We start from the raw sequence: 24,605 nt of genomic DNA on the forward strand, positions 1-24,605 counted from the left end.
GTTCTTGAGCTAATCTGAAGGCCACATGAAGTTTGGAGTTCTGTAGCGATTGACTCTGCAGAAAGTTGGCGACCTCTTCGCACTATGTGCCTCAGCATCCGCTGACCCCGCTCCGTCAGTTTACGTGGCCTACCACTTCGTGGCTGAGTTGCTGTCGTTCCCAAACACTTCCACGTTCTTATAATACAGCTGACAGTTGACTGTGGAATATTTAGGAGTGAGGAAATTTCACGACTGGATTTGTTACACAGGTGGCATCCTATCACAGTTCCACGCTGGAATTCACTGAGCTCCTGAGAGCGACCCATTCTTTCACAAATGTTTGTAAAAACAGTCTGCATGCCTAGGTGCTTGATTTTATACACCTGTGACCATGGAAGTGATTGGAACACCTGATTCTGATTATTTGGATGGGTGAGCGAATACTTTTGGCAATATAGTGTATATATATATATATATATATATATATATATATATATATATATATGTGTATATATATATATATATATATATATATATATATATATATATATATATATCTATATATCAGTATTAATATCATATCATTAATAAAACATATATAATGTCAGTGATGTTAGATTCATGATTCAAGTATTAAGAATAATAGACATCTAAAGAAATGATAAGTCTTTATTTACTAATTTACTAAGGCAATAGATAAATGACTCCTACAGCACTTTATTATTATCATTAGAGAATTTTGGCCTTTTCCTATTAGATTAGATCTAGATTACAATAAAAAAAAATTCATTAATAACATTTCACTAAGCATTTCATTATAAACCGTTTTTCATAAACAGATCTTTAAGAAGCCTTTCTTAAATCACTTATACCTGTTCTTTACCTTCTTCTCTCTCTCTCTCCTTCACCACCAGATATATATCTTGCATACTCAAGTATGTTAAGACCCTCTTTTTTGTCTTTGTGTTTTTTTTTTATCTCACCGGCAGGAGGTTGAGGGCAGGCTGCCTAATTTGCTCGTGCTGTGTGGTGATCACGGCATGTCTGAGACAGGCAGCCACGGAGGATCTTCAGAGCCGGAAGTCAACACTCCACTAGTGCTCATCAGCCCCGCTTTCCCGATGAAAGGTGAGCTCTCGTTTCTTCTGCATAAGGTCTGCATTACTCCAGCTCAGCCCGCCGATGTTCTATAGAGCATTCGACTGCAAAATGACCTCTCTTGTATTGAGGCTCTGTAATGAAAGTTAAAGCTCATTGCACACATGGAGGGAGGAGTCAGGTCTATTTGACAGAAAAGGGCCTGCTTCTATAAATGAAACTCAAATTAAGAACTCATAAAGCTTATATGCAGAGAAACTTGTCTTTTTCTTTTTTTATTTTTTAAATTAAGTCACATGATCTTTGATATTCACTGATACTGATACTGATGCCAGAAGCCTCTCAGCTACAATTTGCACTTATTGTAGGTAAATATCTGGCCATTTCTTTGCTGTTCTCAGCAAGAAAGTTTACCAATTAACGGACTAAGAGAGCTATCACAATCCCAGCCGAAAACCTCACCCACTTTTCAGTTATATCTAATGCTTCTAATGTTTCATTTTGGTGGCAAGAAAACTGATTTAGAATGCTAGCTGTACCTCCCACTGATGAAAGCAACCAGGAATAGGAATGCCTACAGCAAACTGGGGACTTACAGCAATTAAATTGCCTTAAGTGTTAATGTAGCTCCTGTGTACTAATTATTTAAGCATCTATTCTAAAAACCACAACGACACAAAATAACACATTGTTAAGTCTTATCATATGCAAATCTCTCTTTATTACTGAACCTATTTTGACATGTGGTGATCTGCCAGCTGTAATCACAAATCCATGACCTTAAAATGTGACATGAGACAGATTGTGGAAAAACTAGTGTCTTCGTGTTTATTTTGTTTCTTTATGTTGATGTAGCTAAAGAGCCTACATAAACTACAGTGCATATACAAGCAGTGAAAGAATAAATAGACTTGAAATATATGAGATGCTTATAAAATAAGTATGCATGTATTCATGCACTTAGACTACTAGACTCATTCTATATAACGTTAGCTAGATGATTTTAAATGAAGTGCAGCCTCTAGCCTTGGATGGGAATGTAGTGGCGATGCTTCTGTAAAGCTGTAAGTACAGAACATTTTTGTCTGCTGCATGGCAGAGTGATTATATCTCTTTTCAATGACCGCTAGCGTCTGATCATCCTACAACAGCATTGTGGATAAGAGCTTTTTTCACTCACTTAACATTGTCTGTAGACATTTTATTCTCCAAGCTTGCATCCTTTTCATGCTGAGTTTAAGGTTGAAGATGTTTTATCAGGTTGCTTAAAAAACCTTTGAAAATGCCGTAGTTTGTCTTCTTGATAGTTTCACAGAGCACAGTTTGCAGTGTTTTTCCTAGACTGCCATCATTAATCATTTCAGTTGGCTGCAATTTTGTGTTTTCTGGTCAGCTTGTTTTGTCTGGTCATTTTATTTTGTCTTGTGAATTGTTTTGTCTGGTCATTTTGTGTTGCCTGATCATTTTGTGTTGTCAGATCAGTTTGTGTTGTCTGGTCATATTGTGTTGTCTGAGCAGCTTGTTTTGTCTAGACATTTTGTGTTGTTTGATCAGCTTGTTTTGTCTGGTCATTTTATTTTGTCTGGTCAGCCTGTATTGTGTGGTCATTTTGTGTTGCTTGATCAGTTTGTGTTGTCTGCTTCTTATGTTTTGTCAGGTCATTTTGTGTTGTCTGTCTGTTGAAACAACATAAACTGGGTTTACCTCACATTATTTTACAAGCTCAGATGTTGGTATTGGAGAATCTTTTTACAGTACCAAACCAATACCTCGTATCAGTATCATGATCGATGTATCTTTTACGAAAACTACTAAAAAAAACAATGTTCTTTTTCCCAGCTCAACCTGTTTAAGCTTTCATTACGGAGCTGTCTGGATAGATGTAACAAAAATTATTACCCCATCTGTTTGTCAAAATACAGGAGGTAATTCAGCCCGGAATGTTTTCAGACAGGAGAACGCACACAGACCAGTTTCTGGATGTATGTGTACTGTATCTGAGTGTGATGTCATTGTAATCACATGAATGAATCTGCTCATTTCTTTAAACAGCCACATAGAATATGGTGTAATAGTCTTCATCTTTATAGACATCCGTGCTGTTCACTGCTGCACACAAGGTGTTACTAAACATGCTTGTGTGAATAAACACACACATACATGGTTTGTTTGTGGCTCAGCGAGCGAGGTTCTGACATCTTGGCACAGCAGGTGAGAGGCTCATTAGCATTTTCTCTCTCTTCTTGATGAAAGTGTGGATCAGCTGAGCATCTGTGTGCTCCGCACTGCCAGAATGAATGTGATAATTGTTTCTTTTCCTGCTTTATATATTTCGGAACTCGCTCAAGCTTTCACATTTTGATGATCGTATTTAGAAACGCTCTAAAATTGAAAGCTGGGTGGATTTGTACGAACTGCATACCTACTATTTTATTCAGGATTTTGAACACGTTTGAAAACCTGATATATCTGAATGCTGTGTGATCTTCGTAGATGCACACAGTCCTATTGATGCCTGAAATATTACAAGTGTAATTGAAGTCTGAAAGGATGACAGCTTTGTCAGATTTGTTCCATGAGTTTCTCCTGCAGATATTAAATCTTAGGATTTATAGCAGGGACCGGGCATGCGAAATGTTCCCCACTGTGCTGCTCAGATTAGTGAGGGAATGTGTAAAGTGAGGGAAGGTGTTTGTCTATTTATGCTGCATTGTCCTGTGTTTCAGAGGGCATGGGTGAGACACTCGTGGTGGAGCAAGTGGATCTGACCCCTACCCTTGCGCTTGCTCTGGCACTGCCCATCTCGCAGAACAGTGTGGGACGCCTGATTCCGGCTGTGTTTGAGAAAGCCTCACTGAGGGAGCAGCTGCGTTACCTCCATATCAATGGCCACCAGCTGAGTAACCTGCTTCGGGACAGCAACCCCAGCTTCCATAAGGGTGAGAACATGAAAACATGACATTACACAACAAAACACATGTGAATACCCAGTGTAGATACTAATAATCAGTATAAGGGATAACTGTAACTGAATACAAATTAATTATTTGGTTTGAACAAATATGGATACTGTAGAGCACTGAGCAACACACAGAGCCAGGTGGGACCATCCTCTCCGTTGTGTTGTTCAGCTGGAGGGTGAAGAGCTTAGTGGCGCTTCTGATTGGCCCAGAGCGTTTTGGCGCGCTTTCTCCCGCACCGCCCTGCACTCTAATTTAGCGGCGCTGGCCATGGTGCTGATCCGCTTCAGGTCTATGCCGGCGCCGCTATCCAGGGTGCTGAACCGCTGCTGCTTGTGTTTTTCAGGGAGAGGGAGGGGGCGAGGAGCCACTCTCTTCTGCGTGCGTGCGGCGGTGTGCGCGGCACCGTCACAATACACATACAAATAAGTTTATTTTTGTTGTTGTTTGCCAGAAAGTGCATCAATTTTACATGCAAGTGTAGGGCTGGGTATCGTTCAAAAATTTCCGATATCGATACCGATACCTTGACTTCAATACCGGTTCCTGAACGATACTTTTTTCAATACCAATTTTATGAAATCCATTTTAACAAAAGTACATTACATATTACCTCAAAGAAACTTGGTTTTATTTTAATTTCAGGTTGTTGACTTTTTTATACAGATTCAAAGACTCTCCTGAGCACAAAAAAGCACAAATGAACAAAATGTAACCAACACAGTTTTAAGTCAATACATGTTGCTTACTACTGCTTAAGATCTTCAAATAACTCAGCAGTTCTTCTTCAAAAAAATTAGCATGTCTGCTGTTTCAGGAGACAGACAAGCTCGCTCCTGACTAATAATGTCCCCAGCAGTTGAAAATGTACGCTCTGATGGTGTGGATGATGCTTGCACACAGAAATACCTTGTTGCCAAATCAGAAAGCATTGGCAGAGTGTCCTTCATGTCCCACCACCAGGTTACTGGACTCACTGAGGACAGCGTAGATGGAAGTAATCTGTAGTGCTTTGTCTCTGTGTTAATCTTCTCTGAAGTGCTGCTGACAGTGGTTGGTGTTCTTGATTCAATTGCCATGTCCTCTACTTAAATCTTAATTCTTGACCTATGATTTTAAAAAAGTTATATATTCTTAGTTAAATTACCATGGTTACTAATCAGATAAGATAAGATTGTAAGTTCGGCTGTTTCTGTAATACAGGCCCTGGGACATTAACCTTAATGGTAAAGTAACAACACATACATGGTAAACAACACAACCACTTACAGTTTACTTACCTCCACCATGGATACTCCACTGTAGAAAAAGGCAGCAAACCTTTAACAATAAAGTTTGTGACTGCTCTGTGGCATTCATCTTGCTTTTCCTTCTTCATTTTTCCTTTTTCTCCCAGTGAATGGATTAACACTTAATGGTCTCCTAATTCCAGGGTCAGCACGAGCAGCTATAACATTAATGTAAGGGGAGGGGGAGAAAACAAAACTGTTAATGCAGTCAACCTCAAGGATAAGCACGCTTTAACAACATAAATACTTTAATGTGAGTTAAACGTGATCAGTTTCTGTTAACCTTAAAACATTTTTAGCATAGATTTAGCTATCTATAGCCATCCAAACAAAATCTAACGTTACGTTGGTCACAATATATAACGTTAGTACGAAATCACCGCGCACAGAAATAAACGCTAACTTAAATAGATCACAAGCATGTAGCACTATAAGTTAGCCGATGTTGTTTGCTTGTTTGCTAAAAGTTAAGCTTACCGATGAGCTGTCTTCATCGGTAGTTTTGGAGGAGAGCCCGTGTGGTGGACATGTCGAAGCAGGCTCTGGGGCAGGAAAACACAGAGAGGATGACTGCATCGGCTCTGTCTTCTTGCAGTCGAAGATGGAGCAAATTTCTTATGTTTATTCTGTGCACGATTAAGTGCCTCATCAGATTTGACATGTTGCCGGTCTTGGCAGCAATTATTTTGTTGCAAATGTTGCATCGCACACTGTTGTCATCGAGCTTGGTGAAATGCAGCCACACTTTCGACCTTTTCCACATGTTTTAAACACGTCAGGGTTAGGATGAACACACACAACAGCTTCTCTGGGCGTAACCGGTGTAAACTAGTGTTTTTCCTTGGTGCCTCGCTACAGCCAATCACCAGCATTTGATTTAGGGATGTCAAGCATGCTGCATGCTTATTGGCTCACTGACAGGATTAAACTGACAAGATTAAACCCTTAGGTATCGAAATTTGGTACCGAACGAAAACACATTTTTCGATACTTTCGAACATAGCCCTATGCAAGTGTAAATTTGCTTGCAGCAAAGCATAAAGGATAGATAGATAGATAGATAGATAGATAGATAGATAGATAGATAGATAGATAGATAGATAGATAGATAGATAGACAAATTAATAAATTAAGTAAATAAATTAAGTTGCAGTGGAGTAATGGTATCAACTGTATACATTAGAAAATGTCCCATTATATAGAAGCAAGTAAAATAGCTGGCTAAGAATGATCCGGTGCACATCTCTAGTGAGCAGTTATGAACATGAATGATTCACGAAACATGCTAAAAGCAGTGATAGCTAGAAATTAATTTAACTGGGTGTGGAAATACAATAAAGAAAAATCACTGCACCAACTGTATGCTAAGTTAATGTAAGTGCAATATGCTCAGGCATTTTGGGTTGGTCCCAGACAAGTAATTGAAATAGTGATGGATTTTTATTTTTTTATTTATTTATATTTACATTTTTCTGACCGATTTAGTCCACAATCTTACCTCAACCAATCTTGCCATATTAATATTGTTGCCATAAAATACCTTCCTGACACTTTCAATGAATATGATTAAAATAAGATGTTAGTAATAGCTCAGAAACTGTATTTTCTTTCCTTATAAACCCTGCAATAAAACCTCTGATACTTCATAGGGCTTCACCTTGATATTTCTGAGCACTGAATATAGCTGGCTAGTTGTTAAACAAAAAAATGACATGATTGCAATCGGTTAATTCTGTTTCTCACAAAAGCAGCTGGTAGCCAATAAAATCATAATGATGACTTTGTTGACCTTTTTATGAACATCATTATAGCGCAATTACTGTGCACAGAATGTTATCTGACATGTATATAATCATTTGCACTGTATGGGTGTTATGTTATCCACCAGGAATGAAACCTTTGGACCGGAAAATGTTTCTTGCTGTGTGTCTAGCTGACAGTGCTGACATTTCTACCTCAGAATTTTTAAATTAGGTTTGTTTTTGTTTTCTAGGAGCAGAGTGTTCATTAAATATGATATAATATTAAATACAACAACCACCTTACGGTTTAGCATAGATCCATTTCAGCTTTGAGCTTTAGATACAAATATTCGGAGCACTGAACAGATACACATACAGACAATGACATTGTGCTTCACCCGTAGAAACAATACAGTCTTACAGTATTTACCCGGAAAGTAAGTTTCCACATCCACAGTTCAATGACTAGCATGTGACCTAAACAGATTTCATGACGTTATATAGATCTGAATCAAGCACAAATGTTTACATTTACAATAACTTCAAAAGACTGGAAACATTTATAGACTTTTTAGAAACATTTATAGTTTCGTCTAGGTTCCAACACCAGAGTCAAATCATCAGTTAATTATCAGCGCTGACCCTGCTGTATTCTGGACATCAGGACCTTGTAGTCTGAGACTCAAGATTGAACAATTTTATCACAAAGCAATCATACTGTCTTTACCAACAATGGCACCAACAATTAATCTTTAGTCTGAATATTTTATCTACAGTAGAACCTCAGCATACGAATACCCTCCTTCACAATTTTTTTGTCTTAAGAATTGAAATTTTTGCAAGAAATTTTCATTGGCATATGCAGCTTTTTCGGCATAGGAACGAACCGAACTGAACCAAACGTTGGCTAAGTTGTGCATAGATCCAGGAGCCATTTAAAACTTGTTTTGTTTCAGTGGAAAGCCAAGGGAGCGAGTTTACAAATTTTATGATTTTTTTTCAGTCAGCAAAAGCTATTTCAAAGGCACCAACCCACGATACCAACGTTGCCTTCAGCATGCGTTCAAAAGATACATGATTTTTTACGCATTTTTTGTTGACAGTTTGGTGTGTGGGAAGTCTGTTCTATTTTAGCCCAAGCCTGGTGGCACGACTTCCTGTGAGGACCCTTGACATGGAATGCTTGGTTTGGGTCAATTTTTTGTAAGCAGCCATACAGTTTACATAAGCTTCGTATTGGTAATATTGGAAATATTTTTGGGTGGCTAGAACGGATTGTCTGAATTTACATTATTTCTTCTGGGAAAATTCGTTTCGCTATACACATTTCCGCCTTAAGAACTCGCCTCCAGAATGAATTAAATTCAATGTATTCAATGGTTTCAATGATTCAGTGTATTCAATGGTTCCAATGTATAGACTTTTTAGAAACATTTATAGTCTTGTATTCATTCCAACATCTGAGTCAAATCATCACTTAATTATCAACAATAAACCTATATTCTGGACATCAGGGCCTCGTAGTCTAAGATTAGGGATTGAACAATTTTACCACAAAGCAAACATACTGTCTTTAACAACAATGGCACCAACAATTAATCTTTAGTCTGAATATTTTATATTTTCTTGAATTTGGACAAAGGAACATTTGAGCATGCTACTTTGATGTCCAATCTGGTGTAAAATTGGTAAAGAGATTCAGTAATACTTCCCTATGTTCCTTTGACAACAGTCATAAAATGTTTAATACCTTTAGTGAGTTAAAGGTGTTCTGAGTCCCTTTTAGTGCCACAGCAGTGAAGTGTAATGACACAGGGCGTCGCTCCAGTTTCTCAGTTCTCATTATGTTTTAAATCTAAAACAGAGCCACAGCTTACACACACACACACACACACACACACACCTCACAAACTCATCCAATTTATGGTTTTTCAATTCAATTCAATTCCTTTCCCACTGCTCCTTTTTATAGCCACTGAAGATCGACAATGCACAAGACTGGGAGTTATGCGTTTGTGTAGACAGACATGGCCTTTGCCTTTGGAGTGTCATAAATCCATACAAATAAGGAGTTTATACCCTTGACCTTAAACCTTTGTGTGCATGTGTGTGTGGTAGGATTGGGTGCAAGTTTGAGAAAGTACAATCTTTCGTTGTACAGGTCAGAAACAATAAATGAAAGATTCTGTGTGACTATACATGACTACATTGTACGTTTGGAAAGAGGTTAAAAAGAAAATCACATTTATTCCATTCAGGTGGTATTAACTCTTCTAACTCTTCAAGGTTCTTTTTAATTTGCTATATTTTAGTCAATTTGAAGGCACCATTGAATGTGTCCTTTAAAAAGGCAATCTTGTTATTTCTATTGGTAATGGAGTAATAGTTTACACTTCTGAATAATCCTGAAAGCCCTCAGAATTGAACTGTCAGATTCACACCACTGGTGTGATGTTAATCTGAGTGATGCTCAGGTAGCAGCAGCACTGACTCCCTGGAGAGGTGCGCATCTATACAAGGTCCATGAAGAAGAGTTGCTCCCTGTAGAGAGACATGTTATACTAGAGACTGGACCTCTAGGCCATCAAAGACCAAAGGGGATGACATCCACCACCCAGCAGGACTAATCTCTGCTTAGGTAAGAAAGCATCCTGTGTCTTACCCCCACAGAAGATGGCCTTGGAACTGAATGGCTGCAATAATGCAAGGCAAATACTGGGTAAAGCAAAGAATATCTGGAGTACATTCTGTATTAAAACCATTCCAGAGAGATACTATTCATTGTTCTGTGATGCTCTAAGGTACTGTAGTTAGTATTTTCACCTTCAGGGTAGATAGTGATTTGCTGCTGTTCAGAAATTACAAGATCTTTGGTGCTAGACAATGCAGCCAGTAGGATGAAGAGCATTCTCAGGGCAGTTTCTGCCTAAGGCTTGTGTGCAAGGGCATTATGTACTTAGGGTTTGCTGGATTGCTAGATCAAACCTAGTTGACCTGATTGGAGATTCAGCATCCATCTGGGACAGTAGATCTGCTCAGGCAAGAAGCAACCATGATGTTCTAACAAACAGTGAAAGCAGCAGTAGCAACCAAGCACTTGAGGCCAAAAGTAGAGTGGCTTCTGTGGCTTAGGTGCTTTATCTTTTGCACAGATAGGGAAGAATCAGCAGTACATGATGAATGGTGTGTAACAAGTGGTAAGCCAGTTATGGTCCAGAGCATCTTGTCCCAGAAGACTGCCAAGTTCAGCAAAAACCAAAGCCAACAGTGGCCACGTATCACTAGTACCCTGCGGCATGAGACAGTCCTCTGGCCTGTAACAGAAACATCTATGAAGAATTGTTCTCTTTCTGTCAGGGAACAGTCTCCAACCAGAATCCTTTGCACTGGTAACAGCTAATGTGTTTAGGGTCCAGTTGCAGTAATTTTCAGCCTTGTATTTATCTTTAAGCACGTTATGGCACAAAACAGACTCCTTTGCTTTTTATTTATTTTTAAGCATGTACTATCCAGACCTCATTTGGAGGCTTTTAACTCTGAGCATGTGCTGTATGAAAATGTGACTCTCCTAGCTAAGAAGTTAATTTTAACCATACAAGCAATAACCTTTATAAATTTCTTTAATCTAGCTGAATATTATACTTAACTTTCTCTGTGCACCCATTTGACAGTCATTTCCGAAAAAGACTGTCTAAGTGACGGGTGGGGGGGGGGGTGGTAATTCTAATTCTTTTCGGAAACAAATTGTTCAGATCAAACTGGAAGTCCTTGAGTCCTAGATACAAAAATCCAACATTTTGTGCTCAATAATCACAAACCTGGTGTCACAGGAAAGGGTGCACTTCAATAATAATATCAAAAAAGTTAAACAATATGTCCATCTCATCAGTCATACTTCAGCAGGCTTTTTTTGACATTCCCCATTAAGCTGTTAGCCCAAAACTTGAATGGTGGTTTCATGGACAGACCTAATATCTCACTCAGAGCTTACTCAAATTGCCTAACTCTGATTCTTAGGGGTCAGAGATGCAGTGGAACCTCGGCATACAAATTGAATTCGTTCTGGAGGTGAGTTCTTAAGGTGAAAATTTGTACTGCGTAATGATTTATTCCATAAGAAATAATGTAAATGCAGATAATCCATTCTAGCCATACTAATATTACCAATACAAAGCGTATGTAAACTGCATGGCTGCTTACAAAGAACTGACCCAAGCCAAGCAGTCCATGTCAAGGGTCCTCACAGGAAGTCATGCCACCAATCTTGGGCTAAAAATAAAACAGACCACCCACACACCAATCTGTCAAAAAAAAATCACGAAAAATCCCATAGCTTTTGAACGCATGCCGAAGGCAAAGTCTGTATCATGGGTTGAATCTTTCGAAACATCTTTTGCTGACTGGAAAAAAAAAACGTTTGAAATTCGAAAACTCGCTTCTGTTGGCTTTGCTTGGCTTTCAACTTACGGAAATAGTTTTCAAAAAGTTTTGTACGCCTCCCGGACATACGCGCAACTTAGTTGAGTTTGGTTCAGTTAGGTTCGTTCCTATGCCGAAAATGCTATGTATGCTGATCCAAATTTCTTGCAAAATTTAAATTCTTAAGGCAAAAATTCATAAGAGAGGGTATTCGTATGCTAAGGTTCCACTGTACTAATACATAGCTGTTTCTCAGGAATCAAAATCTAACCTACTGAAATTTGGTGTTCTGATTCAATCTGTAACTGGATAGTTACTCATCACTGAATAGCATCAAAAACATCGCTGTCATCAGCCAATCAGTTTTCTGCAGGCATTTTACACAACTATCATTAAACTCTCAACACAAACCTTGAGTATAATATTTGTGTATGTTTTCTTTATTGTTCTATGTACCATGCAAGAACCTGCTATTTGCAAAAAGTGCTTGTACCCCGCAGATCGCTTCATATTAGAATGCAGGTTTTAATTGTATAAATATGTATAAAATATATATCATTTTATTTTCTGAAATCAGATTTTTCCTCATCTTTGGAGGTGATTATCCTTAAGTTGACTGTCACCAAAAATGCATGTTTTTTAACAGATGATTTAAATAACTGCTGTAAATAACGGATGGCCATGAAAGTAACGATAACAGTCCAAAGTACAAACAGAAGCAACAGTAGAGTCAACGAGGTTGTCGTTTTCAGTGTGTCAGCTAAGCAGCAGGCCTAATCAGCACATGAAGCCAGTAATTAAGAATAATTACTGTCTTAAGGCTAATTGCTTTTACTCTTAGATCCTGGCTGCTTTCGGGTGGATGAATGCAGTAGTTTAGAAATTAATTGAGTGAGAATCCCATTGATGCCAGCAGCTCTTTTGATAGATGGTTGCAGGTTATGTATTAGATATGGTATTAATGTGCATAGGGGTACAGACAGAACTGTAATAAGTTTTTCTCCCCTTTTAGGAAAGATGATGTCACCAAAAGTTAATTGTGCACTAATACAGAGCAAGGATGTGTCTGTAATTAAAAATTATCTGTAAAGCAATTTTCGTGAAATATCTTGAATCTACTGTTCTACCATATCCTGAAGATGTTCTGTTGGATTCAGGTCTGGTCACTAAGTAGGCCATTGAACATTTAACATATTGTCATCTTTGTGAAACCAGTTTGAGACAACTTTGGCTTAGTGACTGTGTAGCCATTAGAAGATGGGTAGATTGTGGCCATGATGGCGAGACGCACATAGTCATCAACAATACTCAAATTGGCTGTGGCTTTCAAATAACGACTGATTGGAATTAACAGCCCCACAAATTCCTCACACCACTACATCACCCAGAAAATCAACAGTTATTGAAATACCAAACCAGCCTATCTGCCATTAACAAGCAAACCACAGTGACAAATCACTGATATCATATTGTTTCACCACATGGTTGATGTGAACCCTACCAAGCTACTGACCTGTATATGCATGATTTTATGCATAATATATATATATATATATATATATATATATATATATATATATATATATATATATATATATATGTATATATATATATAGTGTGTGTGTGTGCGTGTGGGTGTGTGTGTAGGGTGGGTGTGTGTAGGAGTGAGAAAGAGAGTTAGTTGCCATATATAGCCAGGTTGGCACCATGTGTGAACTTGACAGACCGTATAATTGTTCAGTGAGAGGTGTGTGTGTGTGTGTGTGTGTGTGTGTTTGAGAGAGAAAGAGAGAGAGAGTGAGTGAGTCAGAAAGCATGTGTGTGTGATGTCGTCTGCTCTCAGAGAAGCTCAGAGCTCAGATGAAGCATGATCAAAGCAGCTAATTTAAACTCTGAGTGTGTCAAAACAGCCCACCGGCTCCCATAGAAGATTTCCATGGTGGTGGTGATGGTGTGTGTGTGTGTGTGTGTGTGTATTAACATATTTTCGGAGTGAAAGGGGCTTGATGTTAGTCACAATGCACCCATTTATCTCAGAACATCTACCTGTCTATCCTCTCTCGTTAACTATTGAATTATTCTCCAGTTTCAGGAGTTATTATTATTATTATTATTTTGCAACTGTTAATTATAGATGTCTTGTTCAACATACTATTAACCGTACTATCTACTTTTCTGATTCATTTATTTAAATATTTTGGACTTTGCACTTACAAAAAAATTTTTGCATTCTTCAACAACAGTGCAGTGACTTTAGCCAAGCTCTAAATCTGGTATGGAATTTTCACTATCAGCTTAAGAAATGCTGCTATTTTGCCTATTTTTTATACAATAATGGTAGAATCTTATGAATACGCTATATGGCCAAAAGTATCTATACACCCATATGCTTGTCTCCCCCAAACTGTTACTACAAATTTGGAAGCACACAATTATTCAGAATGTCTGTGTAATGTGTAGCATTAAGAATTCATTTCACTGGAACTACATAGCCAAACATTGTTCCAGCGTGACAATGCCCCTGTGCATAAAGAGAGCTCCTTATTTTGACAAGGTTGGTTTGGGAGAAATTGAGATTGAAACACCTTCGGGATGAACTGGAATGAAGGCTGTGCACCAGGTCTTCATACCCAACCTCAGTATCCTACCTCTTGAGCTCTTATTGCTGAATGGACACAAATCCCTAGCCAAAAGAAAAAAGGCTGTTATAGCAGCAAGGGGGAACAACTCCATAAGAATGCCCTTAATTTTAGAATGGCATGTTCAGTACTCTGGTGCCCACACACTTTTGGTCATTTAGTGTTAATTAGTGTCAAAGATTTCATGTTTCACCTCCTTTTCCATACCCAGGTATCAACAAAGCATTCATGTGGAGGAGCAACACTAGCAAGATTCTCACTAATTAATATTCAGTTTGATTTGTATAGCACTTTTAACAGTGGATGCTGTCACAAAGCAGCTTTACAGAAATATATAAAAATATACACATGTACGTATGTATACATGTATCAGTTTATTCCTAATGAACAAGCCAGAGTTGATGGTGGTGTGGAAAAACTTCCTGAGACAAGGAAGCTTGAGAGGCACCAGTGTGAAAAGGGAATCCTCATCTGGGTGACAACAGATAGCGTGAATATAAAACATTTCACTTTTATAACTGTGTACTATCTAGTCAAACAAGTACAGTTTTGTAACCAGGAAATTCTGTCTCGTTTTAACATACAGTTTATTTTGAGGTTATCACCTGTTCACTGATCTGAGTCTTGAGTGCAAATCGCCTTGAGTTCATGGCGATTGCAGTCCATAGCTATCGTCATGGTTTGTAAATGGTACCATCAACAATAATCTTATGTATCTTTAAGCTGTTCATCTAGGGCCATCCTCATCATACTAGCAGATCTTGACTGATAATGATTATTCCACCAAGAATTCTGTTTCACTTGTAATACGAAAGAAGAAAAATATGAACGTGTTCTGACAAACTTTATCCTAAACCTGTTGCCAAATGACTTTGTTAATTTATCTTTTTTTTTTGCAAGACATAAACAGTAAAAAGTGCACCCAAACAAAACGGAAAAACAAAAATAGTTTCAGATCCTTCACCAAAAGAATTCTTTTGATCTACTAAGACTTTGTTAGTTTTTATACCCTTTCATTTAATCAAAGTGAAAGATCTGATGCAAAAGACCAGATGTGAGATGCACGCCACATACGAGGACGATAATCATCTCCTCTCCCTGCATTGTTTAGGCTGCTGTACTGGATGCTAAAAAGTAATTAAAAAAATGAATCCCAGTCTGCCACCCAGTCCTTTTTGTGTTTAGCTCAGCTAAATCTGGGTCAGCCCGATGGGAATGGGTTTGTGATTAGAGCTCGTTACTGTACAGAAACTGCCTCATTGCTGGGATGATTGATTACTGCGATTAATAGGCAGATTATTCTCCACCGCTCGGTTTTTCACTTCTTTTGACCTGAAAATGTTCTGCTGCAGGCTGGAATGCAAAATTTGGGTACATTTGTTACCATCGTGCCACAAGGCTAAGAATCCTGAAATGACACATTCTGGAAAAAAAAGATTTGTTTATTCAGTATTTCCAATGCAAAACTATTGAAGTTTTTTTTTTTTAATGAAAAGAACAGTATTTCTGATTTCCTGCCTACTTTCAGTGTTAAGTGAATAAGCATTTCTTTACGCAGTGGCCTTCTGTTGGTGCCGTACATGATGTCGGTGAGCGTGCACGGTGAGCCTGCTGCAGTCCTTGCAGGTAGAAAGTGCATATGTGATGGAGACTAGAGAGGACACCGCATATCAATGGGCTGCTGCACGTCACACTGCCTGCTAATCATTTCCCTTTTTTATGACATTACATGATTTATGAGAGGGGCGCGTCTCCAGGGCTGAACTTATGAAGGCCGCAGTGCGTCAGTCCCTCTACCTCGCTCTTGCTCTCGCGCAGTCTGTCTTGCTCACAAACAAAAAATGTATGCGCGTGCACTCCGAGTACACCAGCTGTGTGTAATGAATCATCCACGTGTCATTTTGCCATTGTTACGTGCAATAATTTCATCTCTTGCCCTTAAGTGCTATTCTGTTAACTACTGTAATATTTAGTCTGTTTTGTCAGCCGAGGTAGTATTTAAGAAATGCGAACGTGTATGTTCTTGTAACGTGGGCTCGATCCTTCTGTTAAATCGAGACTTTTTATCTCTTAACTTCACTTTTAAAGTGTAGTAATGCACCATGCTGTGATCTAAACCACGCCCCCATGCCCACTCCCACCCTACGACAGCCTAAAACATTAGCAGATTACGGTGATTTTTCTCTTTCATCTGGTTAGACATGCGGTTACTGACCAATAAAAATGTTCTGGCATGTAATCAAAATAGAACAGTTTTCATTTTGAGATTGTCAGGACTTTGGGCTGCTTCCCATAACGATATAATAACGGTATAGAGATTGCAGGGTTTATTTAATAAAATAAAAAAAATAAAAAAACAGAAGCTAAGGTTTTGGCTTTAGTGTAATACATAAATTCATATCACACAAGTCAACAGAAGTAACTCACAGAAGTAGGAAAACTTCATGCATGTGAAAGAAACCAACTGTAGCATTTAAGCATCTTTGCTTTTCAGCACTCAGCAGTTTTAAAGAAAGTCCATTATTAAAGAAGCGAACAAAACGAAATCCTCCCTTATGTCTTTATTAATCTGCCACACCGAATAAGACAGCGCCATTATTCATACACACTGATATACGCATACATGCCGTCTCTTGCATACCTTTACACACACTCTCTCCTCGTTCCCTTTCTCCTTTAAATAAATGTATTATTCAAATTTTGCAGTTCTTCCTGCCTTGTGGGAGAAAAGTGTTTGCAAGGGCTGTGAAGTATGGTAGAAATTTACATATCACGACTGTTGAATACTTATATCCATCGAAATGTCTGACACATGAAAAGAGCGAGCTGTTGGAAAGGCCAGCGAAGACTAGAACGAAATCAATACATAGCGACAGAGTGCATAATGGGGACACTGTCTCTGATTGGCTGGTCTTCTTTACTACATCCTATTCAGGAAAAAAAGAGAAATATTTTTTTTCTTTTTTAAAAAAAAAAATTTATATAGATTTTAAATATTTATTTATTTATTTATTTATTTATTTATTTATTTATTTATTTTCAGTTTATGGCCCAAATGGCACAGCAGGTAGTGTTGCCTCCTCACAGATCCATGTTCTTGCTTTGATCCTGAGCTTGGGTCACTGGCTGTGAGGAGTTTCTCATCATTTCCCTATGTTTTCATGGATTTCCACTGGTGTTATGCCCCAGGTAGCATTGTCTCCATGTGTCTTTTGTCTTTTTTTCTTTCAGGTTAAGGCTGATGAGGTTGGTGTGTGGATCTTTTTTTGAGCATGTAAGTCTAGTGATGGCTGATTTAACCGAAGTTCTTCCTCTAGTGAGGACTGCTGCTTAGGCAGTTTGGCATCATCTAGTTTTTATTTTGGTTATTGTTTAGTGTACATTCACACACACCTGCTGATAAGAAAAACTTTGTTTATTTCCATTTGACTGATTGACATTCTGCCAATTGACTTTTATTCCAGTTTTTTGTGTTGCCTGTTCTAGTTGTGTTGTCTTGCCTCTGTGCTGCATCTTAGAGCCACGTGTGACAGCTGGGTTCTCCAGTTTGCTCCAGCTGTCCAAAAGATATACAGTTAGGCAGATTGGCTGCTTTAAATTTTCCCCTAGGCATGAACGAGTGTGTGCATGGCTTCCTATCCGGAATGAATTCTCATGCCTTGCACCGTGTATCTGGTATTGGTTCCTGATTCATCCCAATAACATGGTTACTGAAGATGAATGAATGGATGGATGAATAAATGAAATGAGATATTTTTCTACAGTTACTATATGCATATAAATTGCTCTTATAGCAGATTGAAATAATAGTTATACATTTAACTTTACTTACTGTATAGACAACCTGAATAAAGTGAAAATGGAGTTTAGATCCGACACCAGTCACAGATTTAATGTTAGGATTTGTGCTGAAGGTGCTATCATGAGTGCAGCAGTAAAAAGGAGTGTCTTCCATCTGTTCCACAGAGAACCATGTGGAATAAGGCATTTTCTCCTGTATACATGGGACTGTGTGTGTGTGTGTGTGTGTGTGTGTGTGTGAGAGAGAGAGAGAGAGAGAGAGAGAGAGAGAAAGTGTATTAAGTCAGATGAGACCTATGATTGAACAGTATGCTTATAATTGATCCCTTTAAGCATTGCTCTATATCACTTAGCAACTTGCAACTCTCTCCCCAACCCTGCCCCCCCCTTCTTCAATCCTCTCTTTCTCTGTCATGTCCTGTTAAAGCAGTAAATATTCATTCTTAGGGATCCTCTCAGAGGCAGAAATAATTAGCAGTAATGCAGAGAGAGGGGTGGTGGGCAGTAATGATCCCATTAGGTCCTGCTAGAAAAGCCTGGGTGCAATCCATTCATTTATAGTCTGCCCAGTGATCAATGTGTGAAATTAAACTTTCATTATCAACGCTCAATAGATGACTCCACGTTTGAGAAAGACTTCTGGGATTCATAGACTGAGATTGAGGCTTTAGCGTAACAGCATTATTAATAATGTTATTACATTAGAGGATGTGATGGTAATAAGTCTGGCTGTCAGGGTCATAATTCTTCACTCTAGACTCACGGATTAATGGGAAGAGATGCACCTTTATGTTCAATAAAAGCTGAATGAGCATAAAACAATTGGTTAAGAGGAGAAATAATTAGTGCAATTATGGTATTCAGTTACTTTATTGCACAGATTTCTGTACTATTATCACCATCACCTTGACTGTTTGGGCTATTCTGTCTACTTTAGTTATGAATAACCGGATTGTTATCATATCAATTCCTTCATTTTATCCCGAACTCGATTACGTCTGCATCTTCAGCATTTTTTCCCATTACTTGAATTTATTGCTGTGTCATAGCTGCATAATCTTGCACTGTTGCCTCCTATTCTATCCCCACACAGTCTTCGTTCCTCCTTAATCTCTTGCTCTATGAAGGACAGACTGGATTAACTCTGGATTAGCTTTCTTTGCATGTAGACTAACCGAGCTAATCTTTCCCTCAGCAGGTATTAGCTACACACTACACACTATGGACCTATGTTTTGCCTGGTTTATGCAATCTGTGATAATGATAGATTATCCCCACCACTCCACACCACCACCACCACCCCCACCTTAAAACATCCTCCGGTGGAATTCCTGGCTGATCAGTACTTGTTTCTGCTGTGTGATTCATGTTTCTGACTCGAGGCTATTGTATCTGCTCTTCTACGTACTGCTTTGGCCTGCATAATGTGAGCCACTATTCGTCTCCATAAGGCCTTTATTATTCAAGCCAGGCGGCACACCAAGGAGATGGAGATCAGGAGGGCCGGGTAGGAACTGAGCATAATATGAAATTCAAAGAAGGAATAAGAGGGCGGAAATATGTGCATGACAGAGTTTCAGAAAGAGCAAGAGACAGACAGAACGAGGAGATGTAATGGAATTTTTTCACGACAGGATCTGACTAAGCAGCCAATGAAACTTTATATAAGGGTTCAGGTTTTAGATAATTTTCTGGCACCCTGAGATATGTAACAGTTATAGTAATAGTTATAACAGTAACCACCATCGAACAACACTAACTTTTGATGTGCAGCAACATAACTGAAAAGTTCAGTGTGGGTGAAACAGTTCAGTTTAGATTCATAAAAAAGCGTGCCGTCAACTGTAATGACTAGATGAATAATTTGCACACTGATGATTAGTTGATTTTATGTTGTTGTCAGAAAGATAGCAAAACATAAATAATGTTATAAGGACATGATCAAACACTGACAATGAAAGTGGGCCTAGAACATAGCCTTGAGGTACACCACAAAGATGGTATACTCATTAAAAAACTTTTTTATTTTAGCTTTGTTTCAAACCATTTTGGATGGTCCCAGTGAGACCACCACAGTTTTTATGAAAACTATGATGACAGCGGTCAGGAATCTTTGCTTTCGAGTGTGGCAAACAGAGCTGCTTAGTGAGCATAGCAGCCCGCAGCGCATGGTTCCAGGTTTGTCATCCTTTTATGTTTTATTTATCTTAACTCATACATTATCTATGAGTTATTTTGGTTCATGTCTCCTTACCTATTTTGCCACTGGTTGTGTCCCACATGTTTCCTGATTGCTCTCAACTGTTTTTATTTTAAATAGTTTGTGTATTTACACCCTTGTGTTTTAGTGTTCAGTGTGAAGTAGTTGAGTGTTTTGCTGACTGATGCTACTAAGTCGTTTTGTTCTGCATTGCTATTCTGGTTCTTGATCCTGTTCTGTTACCTCATGTTTTGGATTAGCCACATCCTTTTGTTTGCAGATCACCTGACCTCCACTTGTTTCCTGATTTCGTTTGTCTCCCCTTACATGACAACTGTATGATGCGTGCACACGTAACTAATTAGCATTGAACAGTGTCTCTAGCCCCGTCCCTCTGTACCGTTCATTCCTACTGATGCCATTTTGCACATTTTGAGCTTAAGATCTTTGGTACTGCTCATGTGACCAAGGGAGAAGAAATGTGGTTTTAATTTTCCAGTCCCAAAAGTTTTAGTATATTTTGTAGTTTAAAAAAGCTGCTTAGAGGGAACAGAGAGACTTCTTGTAGTGAGCGCTTGTAGTGTGTGCTACATGAGGCTGACATGCCTGTTAACATTCTGGGAGTTGCCTGCTGAGATCGCCTTGGGCTTTCCACTCTGCTCTCGAACACATTAATGCTTTTCCATGTTCTCAGACACACCACTGCTGCCACAGAGTGGAAGTGTGCTTTGTCGCAGAAGGCCTTCTGTTGGTTAGAGATTGTTGTTTGCCTTATTTTTTTAATTATGCTAATTTCTTTCCGTTTCACACAGAGGATGGTTACGAGCAGTTTCGGATGGCAGAGAAAGCCCATGGGAGCTGGATGAAGCTATATGTAGAGGGAAATACGTCTGAAGTGCTGAGCAACATGGCGAAAAAGGTGTTTAAGCAGTACCTGGAGGCTCTGCAAGCCATGAGCGCAGCCCTCAGCAAGCAGCTGGGCAAATACGACATGTACTCCATGATGGTTGGCATGAGCCTCATACTGCAGGTAATACTAAGAGGAATCTTACTTCTTTCGCAATTAAATAAGGATTTGTCCTTCTTTAAGCAGTCAAGGACATTCGGTGGATGTTTCAGCAATTATCTCAGATGCCAAGACTGGCTGAATCCCAATTGGCTCCTTACACTTTCTATAAGTACATATGATATTGCTTAATAGATTTTAAACGCAAAGTACTGCACTACACCTACGTGCTAATGGAATCACATAGCTTACTATATCCAGCACACTTCATGAAACAGTGTATATTTGTCAGCTTTAAAACCTCTAGTTGTTAATCTGCTGACATCTTGCCATCTTTGCATCTTTTAATTGCTGAATCCATGGTCACACATGCATATGTCTGAAACTCTGCCTCTTAAAGCAACAGACTTTTTTTTTCTAACTTAAGGAGGGCATTGCAGAGGATGCATTTGATTGTTCTTGGCCTGAAGAGCTCTTTTCCTCTCCATCCAAGCCTACAGCCAAGTTATTACACGCTTCATTAAGCGGATTCTCTCCCCTGATGACCTCTGAACAACCAACCAAACTGAACAGAACAGCTGCAAACAGTTGAACATTGACTGAAGCTCTTCAGTAGGCAGCAATATGTGAACACTGAAGGCTGTCTTTCTCCACAGGGAAAGTAAAGGCGGGCCAAGTAGAGAGCCCTGTGATAGGGATGTGTGGATCTCTTCCACCCTAATGCTGCATCTATACATCCAGTGACTCGCAGAGACAAAATGAGCTGAGTCCATTCATTTTAAATGAGAGCTGACGGCTTCCAGGGAATCTATGTGGGCATGTTGAGAAAAGTTTAACTTATGCAAATATAAAGCGACTACCAATAAGAGCCAGAACCAGAAGGAGGACACATTGCTTCTTTTTATCATAATCAGACATTTGTAATCACTGTAATACCTTCAGCATTACAGAAAGATGCTGAGCTAAATCTCATTCTTACCTATTCTTATCTGTTCTTCCCAACATGTGCCACAAATTTTTACAAGAAATATAAAACAGTAAATACTGACATCAGAATAGATGATAGTGTTAAGGCTTTGTTCAGACAGCAAGGCAAATCTGATCTGTTTCTTAAATCCGTTTTTAAAAACTGAGCTTCCACTATTACAGATGACCAAACCTGATATATTTGGACTGTAGTTGCTTGCATATGCACTTTGGTTATTATAGAAATATCACCAGAGTTATGCTGAGTAGTTCTGGGACAATGAAACACTTGCTAGTTTTCTGCCATTATGGAGATTGAGGCATGGCCAGTATCCAGTCATGGGGTGCGTCTCAATCAGCCCTCCAGTTCAGTGGTCAGGACACTAATCAGGGAGTCAGCTATTTTAAGTCTCATTCACAAAATCATTCCAGTGTCCTGGAATGTTTGTTCCCTAAAAAAAACAATCCAGCAATGCGCCACATACACTACACATACACATGACGTCCTGTTTAAGTGTCTTAAAAAAGAAGCCTATCAGAAAAATTCTAGAAACTTTGTTCTGTAGAACTCTCAGCAAGCTTCATTTACAATTTTAATCAGCTTGTTGTTGTTACTCTCTCTTACATTAGTGATATTTAACTTTATTAGACATCTTCTGTGTGGTTTGTTGGAATCTAATGACTTTTAAGTGTTGAATGATTGTAAAAAATCCACTACTTGCCTGGGATCCTGCTTGAAGTAGCATGACAGAAAAATGTGTGATTAAGCTAACAAATTTATATGACAAAGAAAATATTTAATGTTTGAGGTTTTACAGTAATGAGGAAATTAGAATCTTGCAGAAATTGTCCAAATAGTGTCCTAATGTTTAGTGAGTCCATAGCAGTGCCCTGAATTTGAGTACACTATGTAATGATTCACCACCTAGTGAGCTAGAAAGCCGATTGAGACGCACCCATGATTATATATATACAGTATCTCACAAAAGTAAGTACACCCCTCACATTTTTGTAAATATTTTATTATATCATTTCATGTGACAACACTGCAGAAAGGACACTCTGCTCCAATGTAAAGTAGTGAGTGTACAGCCTGTATAACAGTGTAAATTTGCTGTCTCCTCAAAATAACTCAACACACAGCCATTAATGTCTAAACCGTTGGCAACAAAAGTGAGTACACCCCTAAGTGGAAATGTCCAAATTGGGCCCAATATTTTGTGTGGCCACCATTATTTTCTAGCACTGCCTTAACCCTCTTGGGCATGGAGTTCACCAGAGCTTCACAGGTTGCCACTGGAGTCCTCTTCCACTCCTCCATGATGACATCACAGAGCTGGTGGATGTTAGAGACCTTGCGCTCCCCCACCTTCCGTTTGAGGATGCCCCACAGATGCTCAATAGGGTTTAGGTCTGGAGACATGCTTGGAAAGTCCATCACCTTTACCCTCAGCTTCTTTAGCAAGGCAGTGGTCATCTTGGAGTTGTGTTTGGGGTCGTTATCATGTCGGAATACTGCCCCGTAACCCAGTCTCCGAAGGGAGGGGATCATGCTCTGCTTCAGTATGTCACAGTACATGTTGGCATTCATGGTTCCCTCAATGAACTGTAGCTCCCCAGTGCCGGCAGCACTCATGCAGGCCCAGACCATGACACTCCCACCACCATGCTTGACTGTAGGCAAGACACACTTGTCTCTGTTCTCCTCACCTGGTTGCCGCCACACACGCTTGACACCATCTGAACCAAATAAGTTTATCTTGGTCTCATCTGACCACAGGACATGGTTTCAGTAATCCATGTCCTTAGTCTGCTTGTCTCCAGCAAACTGTATGCGGGCTTTCTTGTGCATCATCTTTAGTAGAGGCTTCCTTCTGGGACGACAGCCATGCAGACCAATTTGATGCAGTGTGCGGCATATGGTCTGAGCACTGACAGACTGACCACCCCACCCCTTCAACCTTTGCAGCAATGCTGGCAGCACTCATACGTCTATTTCCCAAAGACAACCTCCGGATATGACGCTGAGCACGTGCACTCACCTTCTTTGGTGGACCATGGCGAGGCCTGTCCTGAGTGGAACCTGTCCTGTAAAACCGCTGTATGGTCTTGCCCACCATGCTGCAGCTCAGTTTCAGGGTCTTGGCAATCTTCTTATAGACTAGGCCATCTTTATGTAGAGCAACAATTCTTTTTTTCAGATCCTCAGAGAGTTCTTTGCCATGAGGTGCCATGTTGAACTTCCAGTGACCAGTATGAGAGAGTGTGAGAGCGATAACACCAAATTTAACACACCTGCTCCCCATTCACACCTGAGACCTTGTAACACTAACGAGTCACATAACACCGGGGAGGGTAAATGGATAATTGGGCCCAATTTGGACATTTCCACTTAGGGGTGTAGTCACTTTTGTTGCCAACGGTTTAGACATTAATGGCTGTGTGTTGAGTTATTTTGAGGGGACAGCAAATTTACACTGTTCTACAGGCTGTACACTCACTA

At 39.2% G+C, this 24,605-nt stretch overlaps 1 protein-coding gene across 2 annotated transcripts in view; it reads left to right on the top strand.

Annotated features, from left to right (window-relative positions):
* pigg (phosphatidylinositol glycan anchor biosynthesis class G) overlaps positions 1 to 24,605 on the top strand; it is a 139,935-nt gene that overhangs the window by 51,144 nt on the left and 64,186 nt on the right. For both annotated transcript variants that reach the window (XM_058397277.1, XM_058397276.1), the window contains exons 5-7: positions 972 to 1,110; positions 3,807 to 4,019; positions 20,943 to 21,160. In XM_058397277.1, the coding sequence (XP_058253260.1) occupies positions 972 to 1,110; positions 3,807 to 4,019; positions 20,943 to 21,160 (570 nt within the window). The remainder of the gene's footprint in view (positions 1 to 971; positions 1,111 to 3,806; positions 4,020 to 20,942; positions 21,161 to 24,605) is intronic.

This window comes from Hemibagrus wyckioides, linkage group LG08 (genome assembly GCF_019097595.1).
Source record: "Hemibagrus wyckioides isolate EC202008001 linkage group LG08, SWU_Hwy_1.0, whole genome shotgun sequence".
Classification (NCBI taxonomy): Eukaryota; Metazoa; Chordata; class Actinopteri; order Siluriformes; family Bagridae; genus Hemibagrus; species Hemibagrus wyckioides.